Source organism: Oncorhynchus mykiss, chromosome 5 (assembly GCF_013265735.2).
Source record: "Oncorhynchus mykiss isolate Arlee chromosome 5, USDA_OmykA_1.1, whole genome shotgun sequence".
Lineage (NCBI taxonomy): Eukaryota > Metazoa > Chordata > Actinopteri > Salmoniformes > Salmonidae > Oncorhynchus > Oncorhynchus mykiss.
Window position 1 is genome coordinate 35,999,585 of NC_048569.1, and position 20,008 is coordinate 36,019,592.

Below are 20,008 nucleotides of genomic sequence, written 5' to 3' on the forward strand. Positions count from 1 at the left end.
AGTTCAACTATCACCAAGCTACAGCAAATTTTAGTTTAATTACAAGTTGAACTACATAGTTCACTACTCGTACTCGCCAACACTGTTAATGTTAACTTCTTCCAAGGTGAAGTAATTGGTAGCTTGGTAAACTATATTTTCATAGTAGCTTCCCCAACACTGAACCTTACCCTAACCTTATTAACCATAATCCTTACCTAACCTTAATCCTTACCTTAACCATTTTAAACTTCAATGGGATAACGTCAGAGTTGGGATGTCCCAAGGATACCATGCTAATGCACAGTTGCAATAGCTAGGAAGTAATGCTAAACTAAAAAACACAGTACAGTTTAATCACTAAACAAATATTGTCGATTTCACTCTACTGCTCTTATGCAATTATGTACACAAGCTATAGGACTTTGGCTATACAAAAGAGAATACGTCTAGGTTCTTATAAAATCATACTTTTTTTTGTGAACTAGAGTGAACAGTTATCCTTGATATGAGAGTAGCTAAACTACACTACAAAGGAAAGTAGCTGACTACTTTGAAACAAGTGAGGTGGCTATTGGTTAAGCATAATAATTGTTCATTTTGTGACACCCTTGGCACAGATAGATTTGTGTATAATTAAAATATTTACATGTTAATAGTTCCGTTGTTCACGCAAATTACATATTGGTCAGACTGTTATGATAAGATCAGACTTGGAAGGGTGGAGAACCATGTTTACAATGGAAAGCAGTAGGGGTAGCACAGATTTTTATTGACATCCCTCTCTGGGAAAGCAGAGGGGAACATTTGACGATGCAAAATGTTTGCAGCATGTGCTATGCTCACATGCTTAAGCTAGTGCAGTGCCAATGTCTTCATCAAATAGCATCAGAATCAGTAATATAGTGGTTAAAAGTAGCTCAGTAAACACTGGTTGTCGTTCAATGTGAATAAGGTACAGGGATGCAAACTGGTGAGGGTCCAAAAAGGTGATAAAAATGTGCATTAAATTAGAACATTTTCCGCTAATAACAATTACATAAAACATATTTGAACTATCTTAATACTCTGGAAACATGTTTATGGTAGGCTGGCATTGCTTCATGGATTACGTGGGTCGAATTTAATCCACAGAAGTGCGTTGTGCCATATCACAATGTGTTACTCTACTCATGTGCGGCAGGATTTTCCATTTCTGAAGCGGGCCTATAGGCCTAATTGTTTGACAAGACAGCTGTACATGGCTGCATCTCACTGTAATAGGATGTCGGCTATATTTTGGTTATTTCGATCTCCATTCGCCTTTTGTTTACTGCGTTTGTTTACTGTTAATGTAACTACCCTAAAAATAGATTGTGTCATGAATTTATCTATCTGATATTTTGTTTACTTGGCCTACTTGGTTCCACTATTTTGTTCTGTTTGCGTTCATTTGTTTGCATTCGATGTTGTCAAAATTCTAAGCCAAACTGCTATTTATTATTTTTGTTTGCATCAATGAATTACTAGGCTACTACTTTCAGCATTTAGTTTGCATTATTTTAGTAAGACAGCTGTGTGTACGGTTGCATTCACATAGGGTAATTCACCTATTACAAACAGCCTATCTATCTTGTAGCCTATATTCATTACCAAAATGGCCTAGCTTTAGTGTGTAGGGCGCTGTCCATTCGTCTGATACAGTGCAGTGGAGATAGGCTACAGATTTAAGTCATTAAGTCATCTTTGATCCACCTCTACGCAGACAATACCATTCTGTAAACCTCTGGCCCTTTGTTGGACACTGTGTTAACTAACCTCCAGATGAGCTTCAATGCCATACAACTCTCCTTCCGTGGCCTCCAACTGCTCTTAAATGCAAGTAAAACTAAATGCATACTCTTCAACCGATCGCTGCCCGCACCTGCCCGCCTGTCCAGCATCACTACTCTGGACGGTTCTGACTTTGAATATGTGGACAACTACAAATACCTAGGTGTCTGGTTAGACTGTAAACTCTCCTTCCAGACTCATATTAAGCATCTCCAATCCAAAATTAAATCTAGAATTGGCTTCCTATTTCGCAACAAAGCATCCTTCACTCATGCTGCCAAACATACCCTCGTAAAACTGACTATCCTACTGATCCTCGACTTCGGCGATGTCATTTACAAAATAGCCTCCAACACTCTACTCAACAAATTGGATGCAGTCTATCACAGTGCCATCCGTTTTGTCACCAAAGCCCCATATACTACCCACCACTGCGACCAGTATGATCTCGTTGGCTGGCCCTCGTTTCATACTCGTCGCCAAACCCACTGGCTCCAGGTCATCTACAAGTCTCTGCTAGGTAAAGCCCCGCCTTATCTCAGCTCACTGGTCACCATAGCAGCACCCACAAGTAGCAATGGCTCCAGCAGGTATATCTCACTGGTCACCCCCAAAGCCAATTCTTCCTTTGGATGCCTCTCCTTCTGTTCTCTGCTGCCAATGACTGGAACGAACTGCAAAAATCTCTGAAGCTGGAGACTCTTACCTCCCTCACTAGCTTTAAGCACCAGCTGTCAGAGCAGCTCACAGATACTGCACCTGTACATAGCTCATCTGTAAATAGATCATCCAATCTACCTCATCCCCAAACTGTATTTATTGATTTATTTATCTTTCTCCTTTGCACCCCAGTATCTCAACTTGCACATTAATCTTCTGCACATCCTACCATTCCAGTGTTTAATTGCTATATTGTAAATACTTTGCCACCATGGCCAATTTATTGCCTTACCTCTCTTATCCTACCTCATTTGCACATGCTGTATATAGATTTTTCTACTGTATTATTGATTGTATGTTTGTTCATTCCATGTGTAACTCTGTGTTGTTGTATGTGTCGAACTGCTTTGCTTTATCTTGGCCAGGTCGCAGTTGCAAATGAGAACTTGTTCTCAACTAGCCTACCTGGTTAAATAAAGGTAAAATAAAATAAAAAATAATAATTTTGATATGAGAAACATACACCATTATTAATTGAAGGGTGGTAATGTTAACTAATGTTAATAACTTTTTTGTGTAATAATTTTCGCTATTGAAACATACATGCAACTATAATTTTCTTATTATCAACTATAATTGCAGCATTATTTATATAACTCAGGTTGCTTACCTCGAGTTGCATTCCAAATTTCCCAGTCAGAAACAAAGTTTGTTGCATGGAGTGCATGATGGCACAGGCACCAGAGAAAGTAATATTAGTGAGCACACAGTGGGAGAATCACACGGATTACCTATTTTGAAATTAAAATATTGAATATTGTACCCCTGCAGGTAATGCTCCCTATAATCTCTGCCTATCAATTTGCAGTGATAAATTGTGATAAATAAAAAAGTATACCAGTCATTTAAGGACCCAAAAAATGACAGCTATGCCATATAGATTGGGCAAAAAAATTGGGAAGAGATTTTCAATGCACCGATTCCGAGGCACATGGTTATAAACCGACACGCAAAAAAACACTGCATTCAAAACTTTAAATTGTTCAATTCAAATTATTATACACAATTCTTGCAACCAATATAACTTTTTATATATATATGGGGATACAACCGTCCCAGCTATGCAGATTTTGCTGTGAAGAGACAGAATCATTAGACCATTTGTTTTGGTACTGCCCATATGTTTTTGGTTGCAGATCCAGGAATGGTTGAAGAATTGCAACATTTACCTGGAGCTAACTCTGCAAAAAGCACTGCTGGGTGATTTGAAAAGTCATATTCAATCGATCAATAGTTTAATAATACTTTTAGCAAAAAAATGTATCTTCAATTTACAATCTGTAGAAACAATGAGAATAGAAAGGTTCAGAACTTTTGTGAAACAGCACAGCACAGTTGAAAAATATATGGCATATATAAATAAAAAATGGATGGTGTTAAGAGATAGATGGGAGGGGTTGAGTGGAGCTGAAGGGTGGGACTAAAAACAAGATACAGTATATTTGACATAAGTTGTCTGTAAAATGTGTATAGGTTCAGAACTTTAGTGAAACAGCATAGTTAAAATGATATGGCAAATAGAAATCAAACTGGATGGTCTTCAGAGATAGATGAGAGGGGTTGAGGGTAGCTAAAGGATGGGATTAAAAACAAACAAAATATAATTATTGTAAAATGCATTGTGTCCGTAGAGTTTATGTAGTATGTATAAACTGGAAGTAGAGGCCTAAGTGTTGTTGTCCATTAGTTTACTCCAATTAGGGGAGGGGTGATAGGGTTAGGGAAAATAAGAAAGGAAAATGTATTTTACAAAATACAGTGCCTTGCGAAAGTATTCGGCCCCCTTGAACTTTGCAACCTTTTGCCACATTTCAGGCTTCAACCATAAAGATATAAAACTGTATTTTTTTGTAAAGAATCAACAACAAGTGGGACACAATCATGAAGTGGAACGACATTCATTGGATATTTCAAACTTTTTTAACAAATCAAAAACTGAAAAATTGGGCGTGCAAAATTATTCAGCCCCTTTACTTTCAGTGCAGCAAACTCTCTCCAGAAGTTCAGTGAGGATCTCTGAATGATCCAATGTTGACCTAAATGACTAATGATGATAAATACAATCCACCTGTGTGTAATCAAGTCTCCGTATAAATGCACCTGCACTGTGATAGTCTCAGAGGTCCGTTAAAAGCGCAGAGAGCATCATGAAGAACAAGGAACACACCAGGCAGGTCCGAGATACTGTTGTGAAGACGTTTAAAGCCGGATTTGGATACAAAAAGATTTCCCAAGCTTCAAACATCCCAAGGAGCACTGTGCAAGCGATAATATTCAAATGGAAGGAGTATCAGACCACTGCAAATCTACCAAGACCTGGCCGTCCCTCTAAACTTTCAGCTCATACAAGGAGAAGACTGATCAGAGATGCAGCCAAGAGGCCCATGATCACTTTGGATGAACTGCAGAGATCTACAGCTGAGGTGGGAGACTCTGTCCATAGGACAACAATCAGTCGTATATTGCACAAATCTGGCCTTTATGGAAGAGCGGCAAGAAGAAAGCCATTTCTTAAAGATATCCATAAAAAGTGTTGTTTAAAATTTGCCACAAGCCACCTGGGAGACACACCAAACATGTGGAAGAAGGTGCTCTGGTCAGATGAAACCAAAATGGAACTTTTTGGCAACAATGCAAAACGTTATGTTTGGCGTAAAAGCAACACAGCTGAACACACCATCCCCACTGTCAAACATGGTGGTGGCAGCATCATGGTTTGGGCCTGCTTTTCTTCAGCAGGGACAGGGAAGATGGTTAAAATTGATGGGAAGATGGATGGAGACAAATACAAGACCATTCTGGAAGAAAACCTGATGGAGTCTGCAAAAGACCTGAGACTGGGACGGAGATTTGTCTTCCAACAAGACAATGATCCAAAACATAAAGCAAAATCTACAATGGAATGGTTCAAAAATAAACATATCCAGGTGTTAGAATGGCCAAGTCAAAGTCCAGACCTGAATCCAATTGAGAATCTGTGGAAAGAACTGAAAACTGCTGTTCACAAATGCTCTCCATCCACCCTCACTGAGCTCGAGCTGTTTTGCAAGGAGGAATGGGAAAAAATGTCAGTCTCTCGATGTGCAAAACTGATAGAGACATACCCCAAGCGACTTACAGCTGTAATCGCAGCAAAAGGTGGCGCTACAAAGTATTAACTTAAGGGGGCTGAATAATTTTGCACGCCCAATGTTTCAGTTTTTGAAAGTTTGAAATATCTAATAAATGTCGTTCCACTTCATGATTGTGTCCCACTTGTTGATTCTTCACAAAAAAATACAGTTTTATATCTTTATGTTTGAAGCCTGAAATGTGGCAAAAGGTCGCAAAGTTCAAGGGGGCCGAATACTTTCGCAAGGCACTGTATATACAATGCAGACAATTTCATTGATGGAAGCTACAATCTATCTACCGCCTAAAATATATATATACAGTACCAGTCAAAGGTTTGGACACACCTACTCATTCAAGGGTTTTTCTTTATTTTTTCTATTTTCTACATTGTAGAATAATAGTGAAGACACCAACTATGAAATAACACATATGGAATCATGTAGTAATCAAATAAGTGTTAAACAAATCTAAATATAATTTATATTTGAGATTCTTCAAAGTAGCCATGCATTCCATGCCTTGTTAAAAGTTAAGAAAAACCCTTGAGTGAATAGGTGTGTCCAAACTTTTGACAGGTACTGTATCAAAACATTTTTAAAAAAAGTTGCAGTCACGGGAAATAACGCATTTTTTATGAAGAAGAAAAAATAATCTTAATGGAAATGTTGTGATTTTGAAAAAGATAGGCCTACTCCACAGCGGTCATAACAGCGATTTTAGAATGAGTTCAATTAGGCCTCCCACATGCTATTGGAAAATGTGTGTCTTGCCCATTTTGAGTTTGTACAATCCATAACATTGCACTTTATTGCGTGGGATGCTGCCATGAAGGCCGTCATTGTAAATAAGAATTTGTTCTTAACTGACTTGCCTAGTTTAAAAAAAAATATTAAGAGCCACACAACAGAACACTTTTCATCAATGAATCATGAGGTTACAGTGTAGGTCGATGATTGACAGGTTTTCAGGATGGGGCTGGGCATGACGATGGGTGTTACCAAAGCGCCACCCTCTGATGCTCCATAAAGACTAGCACCCGAAATGTATAAATGCGGTTATAACGGCTCTTGACGCAGTCAAACTCTGTTTTTACAGGAATATAACAGACTAAACGGCAAGCGTACTTTAATATACATTTTTTGATTTAGTTATATAAATATTTTAAAATTCAAACCAGTCGTTTTCCGTGATTGTTCGTTTCCTGATCCCGCGCGCGCTACTGAGCAAGTTATGCGCGGGCTGAACATGTCCTAGTCTTCTTCAACATTGACAACTAACATGTGGTAAGTTAAACTTGTCATAATTTTTTTTAAATAGTGCCGTTTTAATTGGTAACTAATTAACGTTTTCGTAACGTTGGTTACGTTACTGTGACTGATATTTTTGTAAATAGCTTGCCGGCTAACGCTAGCAAACGTTTGTTCAATCATGATGATACTAGCTAATATTAACAAAAAAATAGTTCCTTCACGTTGACCGTAACGTTACATCGTAAGGATTATAAAGTCAGCTACCGAGCTATACTTAGGTTAATTGTCATTCATTTATAATAACGAAGCGTCGCTAACAATAGATAGCTAAACTTAGCTTTCTAGTATAGCTTATATGGCGGGTATTGACTATTACATTGGTAAACCTAGTTAGGTAGACGACTGGCAATCGCTAAGGTGAGGTGGTTAAGAACATTCGACATTGCCGGTCATGTTGCGGTGCGAGTCACGATTGAATGAATTCTGACACGTGCGTCGCAGTTAGAATTAGATGTCTCTGCAGTTTTAACATATTACCAACTTTAGATAGCTAACGTTGTTACCCATGTTCAATGTCTAGGCAATAGTTATGAACTTCACGATACCCGATGATGTTGAGTGCGCAGGCGATTCCTTTTTTGACCGAGTGTAACTTTAGCCTACCACTGACTATAATTGAGTCGGTATCAGTCGATACTTTAGGCAGGCCGGCCTGTATGTAAATTGTTGTTTGTCCTGTGTAGTCGCAATATTATTCGTTGGGTGCTGCAATCCGTATTTTTTAAAAAAAATATATATATATAATTTTAAAATCTACAATTTTACACGACCTCCGCTAAGGGAGCCGGCGTTATTTAACGCAGAATGGACAGCCCAGTCATCGCACGGCGCAATTTATAAGGTCACAAAGTTATCAAACTACGGATTGCAGGACCCAAAGAAAATAACGCCACTAGACACAGGACCAACATGGTACAAGTTAACGTTACGTATTAAATAATGGATATGTTTTACTGCAAGTATCGACTGATACCGACTCGGATGTAGTCGGAGGTAGCCTACACTCCGCCAAAACTCACCGCCTCCGAAGTCAACTCCATCGGTCATTGTGGAGTTGCGAATTCTTGGCTATCTAACGTTAGATGGCTAGTGTTATGTTGCATTGTCATGTATACATCTCTCTGCTACGTTGGCAAAGAGTACATTGTCAATTTCTGTTATGTTGTCTAGCTGCCTTTGGTTAGTCTCATCCTGCGACATCCCCCCCCCCCCCCCCAAAATGGCTTCCTTATTGCATTGTCTTCAGGCAAGACAGACTGTATCTAGAGCGGTACCCATTCAGTCATTGCATGAAACATCCTGGGAACGACGTTGCCTCAATTGCACACATAGTAGCTCACCAGCTCATTTTGCTAAGTAGCGAGCAATGTTTTGGCGTTAAAAGGTGGTTTTCTTTTGTGTTCACTGAAATTCTTATTGAATGACCTGGCCACACTTTAATTTCAATAGAAGTGGATGTGGTCAGGCTCCAGGTTTTCTATTGTTACTACTGCTGTTTTGAGTAGTGTTGCAAAATGGTTAACCATGTGTGTTTTTTCAGGTTAGTGGAACCCTAGTTGCTGTGGTAGGATTTGACCATCATATATTTACCTGCAGCTGGTCTCTGATTTTAAGATTGTATATCAATTAATGATCTGAGGTACACTGTTCTTGCTTTGTGAAGTTGGAAGAAGGGATGTTTACTTTATTTAGACATTTCTCCCTCTTCTCTTTCAGGATGTTCTGTCATTCACCTACAGTGACTGTTGAACAATGCGTGTCTGTTCAGTCTGTATGATTGCCCAAAGCCAAATAAACCCTAACAAAGCTAGTAAAATTACAGTATAGCAATACTTTACCTCCCCATTAATTTATTGTTGTTCATTCAGGGACAGCACATAGGCTACTCTCAGTAGGTTTGGTTAACCCTCAACCTTGAGGGTTAGGGTATACACATTGATACCTCATTTAATTTTTCTGCTAGCAAATATCACATTTATTTTTGATATACATTCCCTTATCGTGACATCAATCTTTAGAGTAATCAATCACGCACAATGGTTTCGACAACTCTTGCCACCCTTACCCTGGTGGGCACCACACTAGGGATCACGGCCCAGGTCACTGGTGAACCACTGACAGACTACATGTGGCTTCTCATAGTTGGCTTTATCATCGCCTTCATCCTAGCCTTCTCTGTGGGGGCCAATGACGTGGCCAACTCGTTTGGCACGGCAGTGGGCTCTGGAGTGGTCACCTTGCGGCAGGCCTGCATCCTGGCCACTATCTTTGAGACCGTTGGATCTGTGCTTCTGGGAGCCAAGGTCAGCGAGACCATCCGCAAGGGCATCATTGACGTGGACATGTACAACGGCTCCGAACACATGCTTATGGCTGGCTCTGTCAGTGCCATGTTTGGTGAGTGAAACAAATTATTATAATACCCTTTTGTAGGCAAGACAATTATTTCAATTTGGACATCTTGTGTATGGTTGTACTATGATGTAACGTTGAAATGGAGCTGGGACTGCTTAAATGGTCAAGTTGGCTTTTATGCTGCTTCTTAGGTTCTGCTGTATGGCAATTGGTGGCCTCTTTTCTCAAGCTGCCCATCTCAGGGACCCACTGCATTGTTGGTGCTACCATTGGCTTCTCTCTGGTGGCCAAAGGTCAACAGGGGGTCAGGTGGCTGGAACTCCTTCGGATTGGTGAGTCAGCAGCTTCCGTTGACCACGGCTTACTTTGATCCCCGTAGGAAAATTAACAGCTTCTATTATGTGCAATGTTTTTATTCAGACAACTTTGTACGAGTAATGCAAGTGTCTGGTGTTCCTGAGAGCACTATGCAATGCTAATTTTTGTAATCTCCACAGTTGCCTCCTGGTTTCTCTCCCCCCTTCTGTCTGGCATCATGTCGGGTGTCCTTTTCTACTTTGTTCGTATGTTCATCTTGCACAAGGTAAGCTGACAAATCTGCTTCTATCTAAATCTAGATGTTCTTAAATTGTAGGAAGCTTCTTGTTGGAAATGGTTGTTGTCTGTGCCAGACCATAGATGATGTCCCAGACATCATAACAAGGTCATTATATTAAACAAATAAAGACACTCCTTGTTCTTTGGACAGGGGTAATATTCTCAGTGTAATCTCACAGGCCATTATGTTAGATAAAATGTACTGACACACCTTCTATTCTGCCATCAAATGTAAGCTGACAGTACAATGGGGAGCATGGTGTTTTTGATTTCTGTTTGTCCCTATGTAGAAAGACCCGGTGCCCAATGGTCTGAAGGCCCTGCCTGTCTTCTATGCTGTCACAATGATGATCAACCTATTCTCCATTATCTTCACTGGAGCTCCAAGTGAGTATCGTTGTCCCAGTCTACCATCACCATGCATGCCTGCCTACAGCCTAAAATAATCTGCTCCCTTAGCCAGTCGGATACCTACACTTTTTTCAAGACTGAAACAGACTGCTTACTGTTCTCGGAGAAGGCCTGTTATTTTAAACTGTTGTGTTTTGGGTCTTTTCTTGAATGTAGTTATGTCATCATGACATAATTAAATTACAGAGAGGAGCACTTCACAACAGGGAGCTGGAAATAGTGATTTCTCTTTATTCTTGATGACAGTGTATGTCCCTTTCCCACACAGAGGAGGAAAAGTGGAAGTAAAGAGGTTGTTATCTCTGCAACTGTGTGTCCTTTGCCTCCGTCAGTAGTCTCGTTGAGTAGGGCCATAGAAAATCTGCGTTTCGGACAGACTCCAGACCTTTAAAAAATATAAAGTATGTGTGTATTAATCAAAAGAGAAACAAAATGCAACAGTGATTTGTATTTTCCTGTGACTTTCTGAAACAGCAAAAATGCCCCTGTCGGCGTGTTGTATGTCTGGTCTATACTTTGTGTAGCGGTTAGCGACAATGCTAATGATATCTGTCTGTTGGTAGATGGCAAGACATTCCCCAAAACTCACAATTAAATGTTAGCTACAACGTAGCATATGCCTACATAGCAGAATGAAATCATGATTACTTGCATCAATCCATTGGCTATTTGTTTTGTAAACTCTGCAATCACGAGTGCTATAGAAACACTGCTAACCTAACAACGGTCTCTAGCTGGTGCACATTTGCATTAAAGGGTAATTACACCCACATTTCTTAGCTATTTCTTTCCTTTCTCAGACACCAAGTAGTTTACTGATGTGGTTTAAGCATTGGTGTGGACTTAGAATGTCCAATTTAGTTTTTTCTATTAAAAAGTGTGCTTTCTGGGAGCAGAAACCTGGAAGAAATTGATTTCATAGGACCCTAATTGAGAGCACTGTGAATATTAAGGTCTGTTATATTGTTCACTTTTTAGCTTTGAAACTCTAATTAAATGAGCAACTTTTGCTCCTTGTTTTCTTCTACCTACAGGACTGAACAGTTCAAGAATTCAACTGGCCTGGGCCATTAAATGAAGGCTACAGGCCAGAGTATGACTTGATGTGTATATACGCACATCTGCACACCCACTCAGAGGAGACCACATGCACTCACTCACATAATGTACTGTTGTCAGTCACACCTACATGTGAGTGTACTGTACATGGGGACCTTTTACTCTGGGGTACCTCACATGAAGTTCCATACAGAGATTGTATTCCAGGAATCCTGCTCAATATATTCCCACACAACTGAGAAGAGCTCAGGGAGTGATTAATTGGAGAACCAGATATTACATAATGACATGTAGGCCTACTGTATTAACACACGCGCTGAGGAGGATGTATCTTTACACATACTGGCACACTTTTAGACTGGCCACTGCCTGTAACTGGAGCTGGCTTATTACGAGGCTAATCCTGATCTTTAGCCACTTGGTCGGTTAGTCACTCCCTCATGTTATAAGCACCTGGATTAAGAGTTCAAAACGAGATGAGTCCATGATTAGCCCCTTCCCCCACTTCCCTTAATTTCACAATTCATTCAGGTGCATTGTATCCAAATGGGCTGTACTATTTCAGAACACATTTCAACTGACCTCTTGTGAGAATCTTTTGAACCACAGAAATCACAGGATAAGTAATGGATTATGTCACCTTTTTTTGGCTGTATTTGGCTCCGGAGTTGTGTAACAGTAGTATAGTGGTGACTGATCTGCTAGTCTAATACAACTCCATTTAAACTCAATGGGTGAAGAGGAAGGTGGCCAAGACAGGGAACTGTACATTTTGTTTCCTGTTTTAGAACTCTGTTTCTTTTGGTTTAACATGGTGGTGTGAAAGCACTTAGGCAATCCCGCAAGCGCGTTCCTATACACAATATAGCCAATCTTAGTGCCAGAGAGCTCAGTTGGAATGGGTGAAAAAAATGAATGCATCTCAGGCCTGAGAATTGAGGTCAAGAGTGGATCATTTATAGAAGAGGCCTTGGTGTTCCACACCTTGTAAATCACCCAAGTTATTTTAGCACAGCTCTATTTAGTCATTAGAAAGCTGTACCATAGAAGGCTTTGCTGACAGAGGAAAGGGCAGTCACCATTTTATGAGCATGTCAACATTTAGCCTACGTTTGATTTGTAGAACCAACCAAGCAAATACTGGTCCCTTCTAGTTAGAGAATCAAATATATTTATTCACTCACTTGGATAACCTGCCTGGCCTTCACTACAAACTATTCACTTTCAAACAGTGGACACACCCCTTGTCCCTACATTTCAATATGCTTTAGCTAGAAGGCTAATTTTCTGCTTCGGTTACCCTTTGGAAAACAAACAGTGGGTGGCTTGGTTGCTTAGGTTACACTAAACAATTGGGAAAATGGAAATGACTGATCACAGTGGAGCAGCTGAGAAGAATGGGTTTAATAAACTGAACTGTGACTCAGTATACACTGCATGCCAGAAATACGACAGTCTCTAAATGTCTGAATGGTACATCTTGATAATGCATATTGCCTGTTTACACAAATTAAACTTTTTGGTGGGGCTTAATAAGCGGACACGGGCTCATTATCGGAGTAAACGGCAATTGAGAAATTAGTTTATAGTTTTCTGTGGTATATGGCCCTTCAAATGACTGATTTTAGAACATGATAGATTCTGATAGGCAAGCAATGCTAAATGCACCTGAAATAGTTTGAGTAGCCTACTTTTATGTTCATACAGTTAGGAAAAGTTGTGCTTTGACTTTTTAAATTCTGGTTACTTTTTAGTTTATCAACATTGTTTATTCTACTAGTGGTAGGAGTGACACGAACTGGGACCATAAAGAGGATAATTGGCCAAAGCCACCCATCCCAACTATACAATTAACGGTCATGAGTGCTGGGGCTGAAATGCTCTTGGGGGAAAAACGACAAACCATATTATTGTGTAATGTAGGCCACGGGATGCAAAGGTTTAGAAGGGAGGGGTTTGGAACGCAGCAGTTGTTAAATTCCACTTCCTGAGACCTCCATTATTCATCCCACTGGATGGAGTGGTGTAGACTTGCCCCTTTTTGTGGGTGTGTTTATTACGACTGGCCGGTTGCTAGTTTTTTTTGCCTATTATAAAAAATGTAAAAAAAATCTCTAGAAATGTAATCCACTATAGGTCATCAACACGTACTATCAACACATGTCCCTCAGCACATACTGAATAATACAGACTCCATTCTCCTCTTTCAGGGACACATATTTTTGCCCACTGTTAATTTGGCACCAGCCACCCCCTCCTACCCCACACAAATGTCTACTGGCCGTACCTGTTTTGGGCTGTCCCACGGTCACTGAGTCATTCTAGACTAGTCTAATGGAAGAAGCCTCCGCTGTTCTTAGAAGAAAAACATTCTAACACCCCCTTCCCATTTCCTCTCCTCTGCCTCTCCCCTCCTGGAGGGGGTGTGTTTGTTGCGTAACTAAATACTCATTGCTCATGTGGCACGGCCTGCAGGCTAGTGCTGCAGCATGTGAGGATGAGTCAGTAGACTACACAGGAAAGAGCACGATGGACTCTGCCCTTCAATGAACACCACGATGAGACACCGTTATCTCAGGGCCCTGGCCTTCCATTTCCTTTAGTTTTTCACATCCCAGCATAGTTAATTTTTATTCATGTGCGGTCAAGGTAACCGCAAACGTGTAGCTTTAATTTTAGAGCGACACTTTTGTTATTTACTCATGTCTATGTTGCTGACTCTCCAACACGTCGCTTGCTGCCCCCCCCGTCGTGGTCCTTTCCCTGCCAGCAGCATGCACAAGAACGCTTTGGTACCCACACAAACACAATCGCTCGCAGTCTTGGCACACAGATGTCTTTTATGCTACTGCGAACACTTAGGCTTCCTTCTGTTTAAGTCCTCTCCTAACCTTTTTTAAGGCACTCGCTGTGAGAGGGGCATGTGAATGCGACATCCCTCGTCATTCACATGCTCCTCACCCACAGCATTGTGTAACTGTTCAGATCTATTGGCATGCTACCGTGCCATATTTAACTGGAACATGTGCCACTTGCTGTGGCCCATTCTTGTAGCTAGTGGTGAAGGTGTGTTTTGGGGTGATATTTTCCCTGGAAATATGACCATGTGCAATGAGTAGATAACCATGGATGTCCAAAGGAGCGTCCTAGCATTTCACCCTCTTTTAAAATGTTTTTATCTGTACTCAATATGTTAATTTGTTATCCTATTGAATCATTCTTTACTGTTACGGTTGATATTGTATAATTTAGAAATGTTTTTTAATGTGAATATTTATAATAGGAATGGGCTACTGTAATTCTACCAACTATAGATGAGGAGCCAGGTCCAGATAAAATGTTAGTCTGAAGACTTACTGTAAACCTTTAGAAAGGTAGCTTCTGCTGCCTTGTTTTTCAAAACCATCTTTCCTCTCTTTCTCCCGTCTGTCACTGCTTGGTTACTCCAGTGCTTGGATTTGACAAGATCCCATGGTGGGGCACACTACTCATCTCTTTGGCCTGTGGTGTGCTGACCGCCCTGTTGGTCTGGTTTATAGTCTGCCCACGCCTCAAGAAGAAGATTGAACGTAAGTACATTTTCTTTCCCCTTAAGTTTGGCACACCTCTTACAAAGCTGCTAATTTATGGTTTTATTTGATTAGAGAATTAAGTACTCCTTTCACGGTCTTACCTGGAAAATATGTTTTCTTGGGTGCTGTTAAACTGCTGCCTTACATTTGGGCACGGAAAGTGTCATAGGGATTAATACTGCATGTGTCTGTGGCTTCAACCATTCACGCCAAGGTTTTAATCCAGCAAATGGATTCAGGGCTGCAGATATGTTGTTTTACACTAATTCTGTGTTCTGGCTTGTCTTGGAAGTACTCAAGTCTGATCTTTTTAAAACAAATCTGCATTGAGCTTAAAATGCCGTGTGATAATTGTGCTGGTCAAAAGTAGACCTGTCTATTAATAGTGAAAAGGAGTCTCATCACATGGTCTGAAATCCAGGATGAAAAAGTTATCCCTTTTCTTAAATAGCCTCCCTTTGAATGGGTACAAAAATGAAAAGTTAGATTTTATATTGTCTGTATTTTTATCTTAACTTCACTATGGGGCCAATGGTGGGTCTTGTGAAAGGTTAATACATTTGCGGCTGATGTACAGCTGAAATATCCGTGATAGATCTGTCTGGTAGGGTCCTATTCTACTAAATAGAGGCGCTTAATTGGTTCATAGTGATCCACTCATTGGCCTTTACCTCAACTAGAATAGCCATGGGTTGACTTAAAGTATTGACGTGAAGTTGGCACTGAGTCACAGGGTTAAGACTGCAGGTGACTACTGACGTGGCTCAAGTCGAAAACAAACTGCTGCCGCCTAGACTCCTGTCCTAACCAGTTTGGATGACGCAATCAGGTCAACTGGCTAGATAGCAGACCAAACCGTTCTTAGGACTCACGAGGTGGACATATGTTTGCATTGAGTATCTGAAACTACAAACCAAAAGTCATACAGGATACATCCACTTTCAGACCTTATCTACATAGGCCTACATGTAAACGTTTTAGTCGATGGCACAATGTAAAAATGCTAAAATTAGTACAGTCATTAGCCCTTTTTACCTGCTCTTATGAACATTTTGGCTCTCAAATTTTAATGCATTTACCCCTATAGTAAATGCTTTTGTTTTTTCTCAGCTTAAATGTTGAGGTGTATACGAACCAAATGTGCATGTTCCCTCACTGTACCGTATTCGTGTTTGGTCTCGAGCCCAGGCAGTCTAACGCCACTCTTCCTCCTCCAGGAAAAATCAAGTCTTCCAGCCCCTCTGAGAGCCCCCTGATGGAAAAGAAGGAACTGAGGGAGGGGCCTGTACCCTGTACCATCCTGAAGCCTGTCCCTGAGGAGCCCCCTTCACCCCCCTCCCCTGCCTCGCACGCTGACCCTGACACCCTCTCCCAGCCTCCCCAAGAGGAGCGCAGGGTCACCTTTGGCATTGGAGATTCTGATGATTGCGACAAGGAAGGCAAGGAGTCTGAGACTGGCAATGGTGAGTCATGAGGATGTTCTGGCTGCCTTGGTAAATGGGTTGGGAAAAGTTAGAAAATGGGATAAATATGTGAATACTAATGGTAATCCATGACGGACTACACTATTGCTTACTTTAAAGTCTATTTTTAATCAGTCCCAAAAGTGCAGTTCAGCAAGGATGTGCAGTTCAGCAACGGCCCGGCCCACATCCCCAGTAACGGTTACAGCCAGTACCACACGGTGCACAAGGACTCTGGACTCTACAAAGACCTGTTACACAAGCTCCACCTTGCCAAGGTGGGCGACTGCATGGGCGAGGCAGGCGACAGACCCATTCGCCGCAACAACAGCTACACCTCCTACACCATGGCCATCATCGGCATGCACGGGGACTTTCGGCCCAAAGAGGGCGAGTTCCACGCCAGCGAGGACAAAGGTACAGAGAAGAAGCGTGTACGCATGGACAGCTACACCAGCTACTGCAACGCTGTGGCCGAGCACGGGGTTCCTGAGGGCCTGGGGGAGGCAGAGGTGACTCTGGAGATGGGAGAGGAGGACGCTGGCAGCAGCCGCAGCTCTCTGGAAGAGGATGGCCATGACCATGACCGCCCAGAGGTTTCAGAGCTCTTCAGGTTCCTCCAGATCCTCACAGCCTGCTTTGGCTCCTTCGCCCACGGGGGCAACGATGTCAGGTAGGGAGATGTTCCATCTTGGATGATTTGTCAAGATGAATAGTCATTTTATTGCTGTTTAAGTGTTTTTGGACTAGTAGTTTGGTTGCTGCTTGTATGTTCATGTAGAGGAACTTTTTGTACTTGGTTTGTATTTGCGTAACCTAGTCTCTTCTCCTGCAGCAATGCCATTGGTCCATTGGTAGCGCTGTGGCTGGTGTACAATAGTGGTTCTGTGAACTCCAGTGCCCCCACACCCATCTGGCTGCTGTTGTACGGAGGAGTTGGCATCTGCCTCGGGCTCTGGGTGTGGGGTCGCAGGGTTATCCAGACCATGGGAAAGGACCTCACCCCAATCACTCCCTCCAGGTATGAACCAGGCTGACAAATCCAAGTCAGTCAAATGGCACCTTTACAACATAACATTCCCCACAGACCTGAAACTTGGACAGACAACCAACCGTTCACTCAATTCTGGATTTCTTTTCCTTGCAGTGGTTTCAGCATTGAACTTGCCTCAGCCCTGACCGTTGTGGTTGCCTCCAACATTGGCTTGCCTGTCTCCACCACCCACTGCAAGGTAAGCTGTTCAGCCTTGGACACGGTGGTCTGACGGGGAGGAGGGCTGGGTAATGTGGAAGGCAGGGAGCCGTAAACAGGATGTCTTCTTTTTGGCAGTTCAAACTGGTTTTAATTTCCACTTTAACACTGAAAAGCAAGATAAAACAGAATCCGGTCAGCTACTGTTAGGGGGAGTGTTGTCCACGTCTTAATGCACCATGGTTCCTAAGTGTTTAACAAAGGTCAGTGCGTCAATAGTGTGTGTGTGTTGCCAGGTTGGCTCTGTGGTAGCGGTTGGCTGGCTGCGCTCCAGGAAGGGTGTGGACTGGCGTCTGTTCCGGAACATCTTCATGGCCTGGTTTGTGACTGTGCCCATCTCTGGTCTGATCAGCGCTGCCATCATGGCCCTCTTCTTCTATGTTATCCTGTAAGCCCAGGGCTTCCTGTACCCCACAACAGGGGAGGAGAAAGAACAAGCGCCCACTCACACCAGGGGAGAGGTGGAGTGAAAAGGAGAAGGGGTTGGAAGGCAATTATATGCCCCTAACCAACATACCCGAAGGTAGAAATACATAAAGAAGAAATGTTAATGGAAAAAAGGATGTTGTGATATTGGCCTGTGGTTTTTGGCTGCGTCATTCTCAACCTTAAGTGATGGTTGTTGGTTCCGCCAGATTACTTCCAATGGGACATGAATTTTTTCCGACTTGGCTGTATTTTTTTTGCTTCAATGCTCATGATCTTGTAAATAACTAATCAAAGCATTTTTTGATTCTCCACTACTTCCATTTTTTTTATTGTGTAATTATGTACATACTACCATGTTCCTGTTCTTTTAAAAACATCTTATTTTACAAGTTCGTATGACACAATTACAATGCAGTATTGGCCTTTATTGAAAGATCTTTCTCCTGACCTACATATTAAAAAAATGCTCAAAGTAACCTAGAATAAGCAGTATTTTTAGGTTGAAAGTGAAGTTATTGGGTGTTCTCCACCTTTACATGCCATTGTCAAATGTGTTTGCGTGTCTTTTTGTCACTAATTAAGTTTTAAGAATTTGTGTGGAATTGGTTTTCCTCATGTGCAGGTGTGCTTGTTTTCCCCTTGCCCTTTCCTGATCGAACAGAGTTTGACTGTCATTCAGCCATTCAACAGAACCCTAGCCTGTAGAAGTACAAGAAACGATGCGCAAGCCCCTCTGAGCTGATTGTCTCAACTTGTTACAATGGTCCCTCAGATTTTCCTCTATTTTTAGGTCAGTCATTGGCTCAGCATTTATTCTAATGCAATAGATTGCTTTGTCAGACTAACCAATTTAACTGAAATGTGCTCAACATGAAACCAGACTGAGTAGACTCCTTTGTTCCCCTACTTACATATGCTCTTTGAGCACAGAGCAGGTGTTACGGGACCTGACCTCACCTAGCTCTTACCACACTGGCTGGTGGGACAAATGATAATTTATTCTTTGGGAAAATGGCACATTTTTCTAAGTAATGTTTTGTGGTCTGAAACAGTCACACTTTCATATGGCTAGTTATTTTAAATACAATTGTTTTAAAGGCATTGTTCAACACAATCTAGTACCATACATCAGTATATATTCTGAGTCAGCTTTGGCATTATTCATGGTGATAGCGGACCTCTGAACATGAGGTTACCTGAACAAATTTGCTGGTGGAATGTTGGTGAGGGGAAACACTCAAATGAAAAGACCATATTTCCTGTTAAACTTGATTGCATCAAACTAGATGGTGCAACGTGTTAGTTCTGCTCAAGCCTCCTGTAGTCTTTGTTTTGCAATTTAACGTCAGAATTTTTACTTCCCTGTACTCATGCTCTGTGGAATGTACACTTGCATACACATCGGGTTACTCTTGCCACCCCCTCTCAGCTAAATGTTTTTATATCTGGTTGATGAGATTAGTGTGAGAGGTGGCAGGTTGCTACCCTAAACCTGGTGTGGGGACCTTGACCAGAGACTCTGTTAGAAAAGGGGGGGGGCGTGTGCTGTGATGCCACTGAGCGTTGCAGTACTAAATGCATTTAGACTTAGATGCTTTAGTTGCCTTGGTTTTTTAGGCACCAAAGAAAAGACTGGCTTGTTAAGCACAGACAGTCTACTCAGAATGGAGTAAGGAAAATAAATACAAATTGAAAGCTATTACCTTGTATTTTCATTTTCTATCTGTATTTAAGTTGTAATGTGCTTTGAAAGACTCACTTCTCATAAACCATGACATTTCAAATAAAGACCTATTGCATAAGGATAGTCACACAGCAGTGTAATAGAATGTTAAGATGTTTCTCTTTATTGACAGTAAACTGTTCCGCTGCAGTGTTCCTCGGGTTCTGTAATGGGTCTGCAGGCTCCTCCTCCTCGCATGATTCCTCCTGCAG

General features: G+C 41.5%; 1 protein-coding gene across 3 annotated transcripts; it reads left to right on the forward strand.

Annotated features, from left to right (window-relative positions):
- Nucleotides 1-6,621: 6,621 nt before the first annotated feature.
- Nucleotides 6,622-19,770, forward strand: slc20a1b (solute carrier family 20 member 1b). Of its 3 annotated transcripts, none has more exons than XM_036977374.1 (11): nt 6,622-6,908; nt 8,652-9,332; nt 9,482-9,622; nt 9,788-9,873; nt 10,178-10,274; nt 14,807-14,926; nt 16,147-16,392; nt 16,528-17,065; nt 17,228-17,413; nt 17,540-17,624; nt 17,881-19,770. In XM_036977374.1, exons 2-11 carry the CDS (start codon nt 8,972-8,974, stop codon nt 18,034-18,036), a joined length of 2,016 nt encoding a protein of 671 aa, XP_036833269.1. In that variant the 5' UTR covers nt 6,622-6,908; nt 8,652-8,971; the 3' UTR covers nt 18,037-19,770. The 3 variants fall into 3 exon arrangements, with proteins under 3 accessions (XP_036833269.1, XP_036833270.1, XP_036833271.1); XM_036977375.1 differs by lacking the exon at nt 6,622-6,908 and adding an exon at nt 7,274-7,292; XM_036977376.1 differs by lacking the exon at nt 6,622-6,908 and adding an exon at nt 7,829-7,847.
- Nucleotides 19,771-20,008: the final 238 nt, after the last annotated feature.

Bases quoted from the DNA above. Each gene is read 5' to 3' on its own strand.
- slc20a1b (XM_036977374.1), top strand. From the start codon at position 8,972: ATGGTTTCGACAACTCTTGCCACCCTTACCCTGGTGGGCACCACACTA. The intron at 14,927-16,146 runs GTAAGTACATTT...TTCCTCCTCCAG, and splicing joins CCTCAAGAAGAAGATTGAAC to GAAAAATCAAGTCTTCCAGC. The intron at 17,414-17,539 runs GTATGAACCAGG...TTTTCCTTGCAG, and splicing joins ACCCCAATCACTCCCTCCAG to TGGTTTCAGCATTGAACTTG.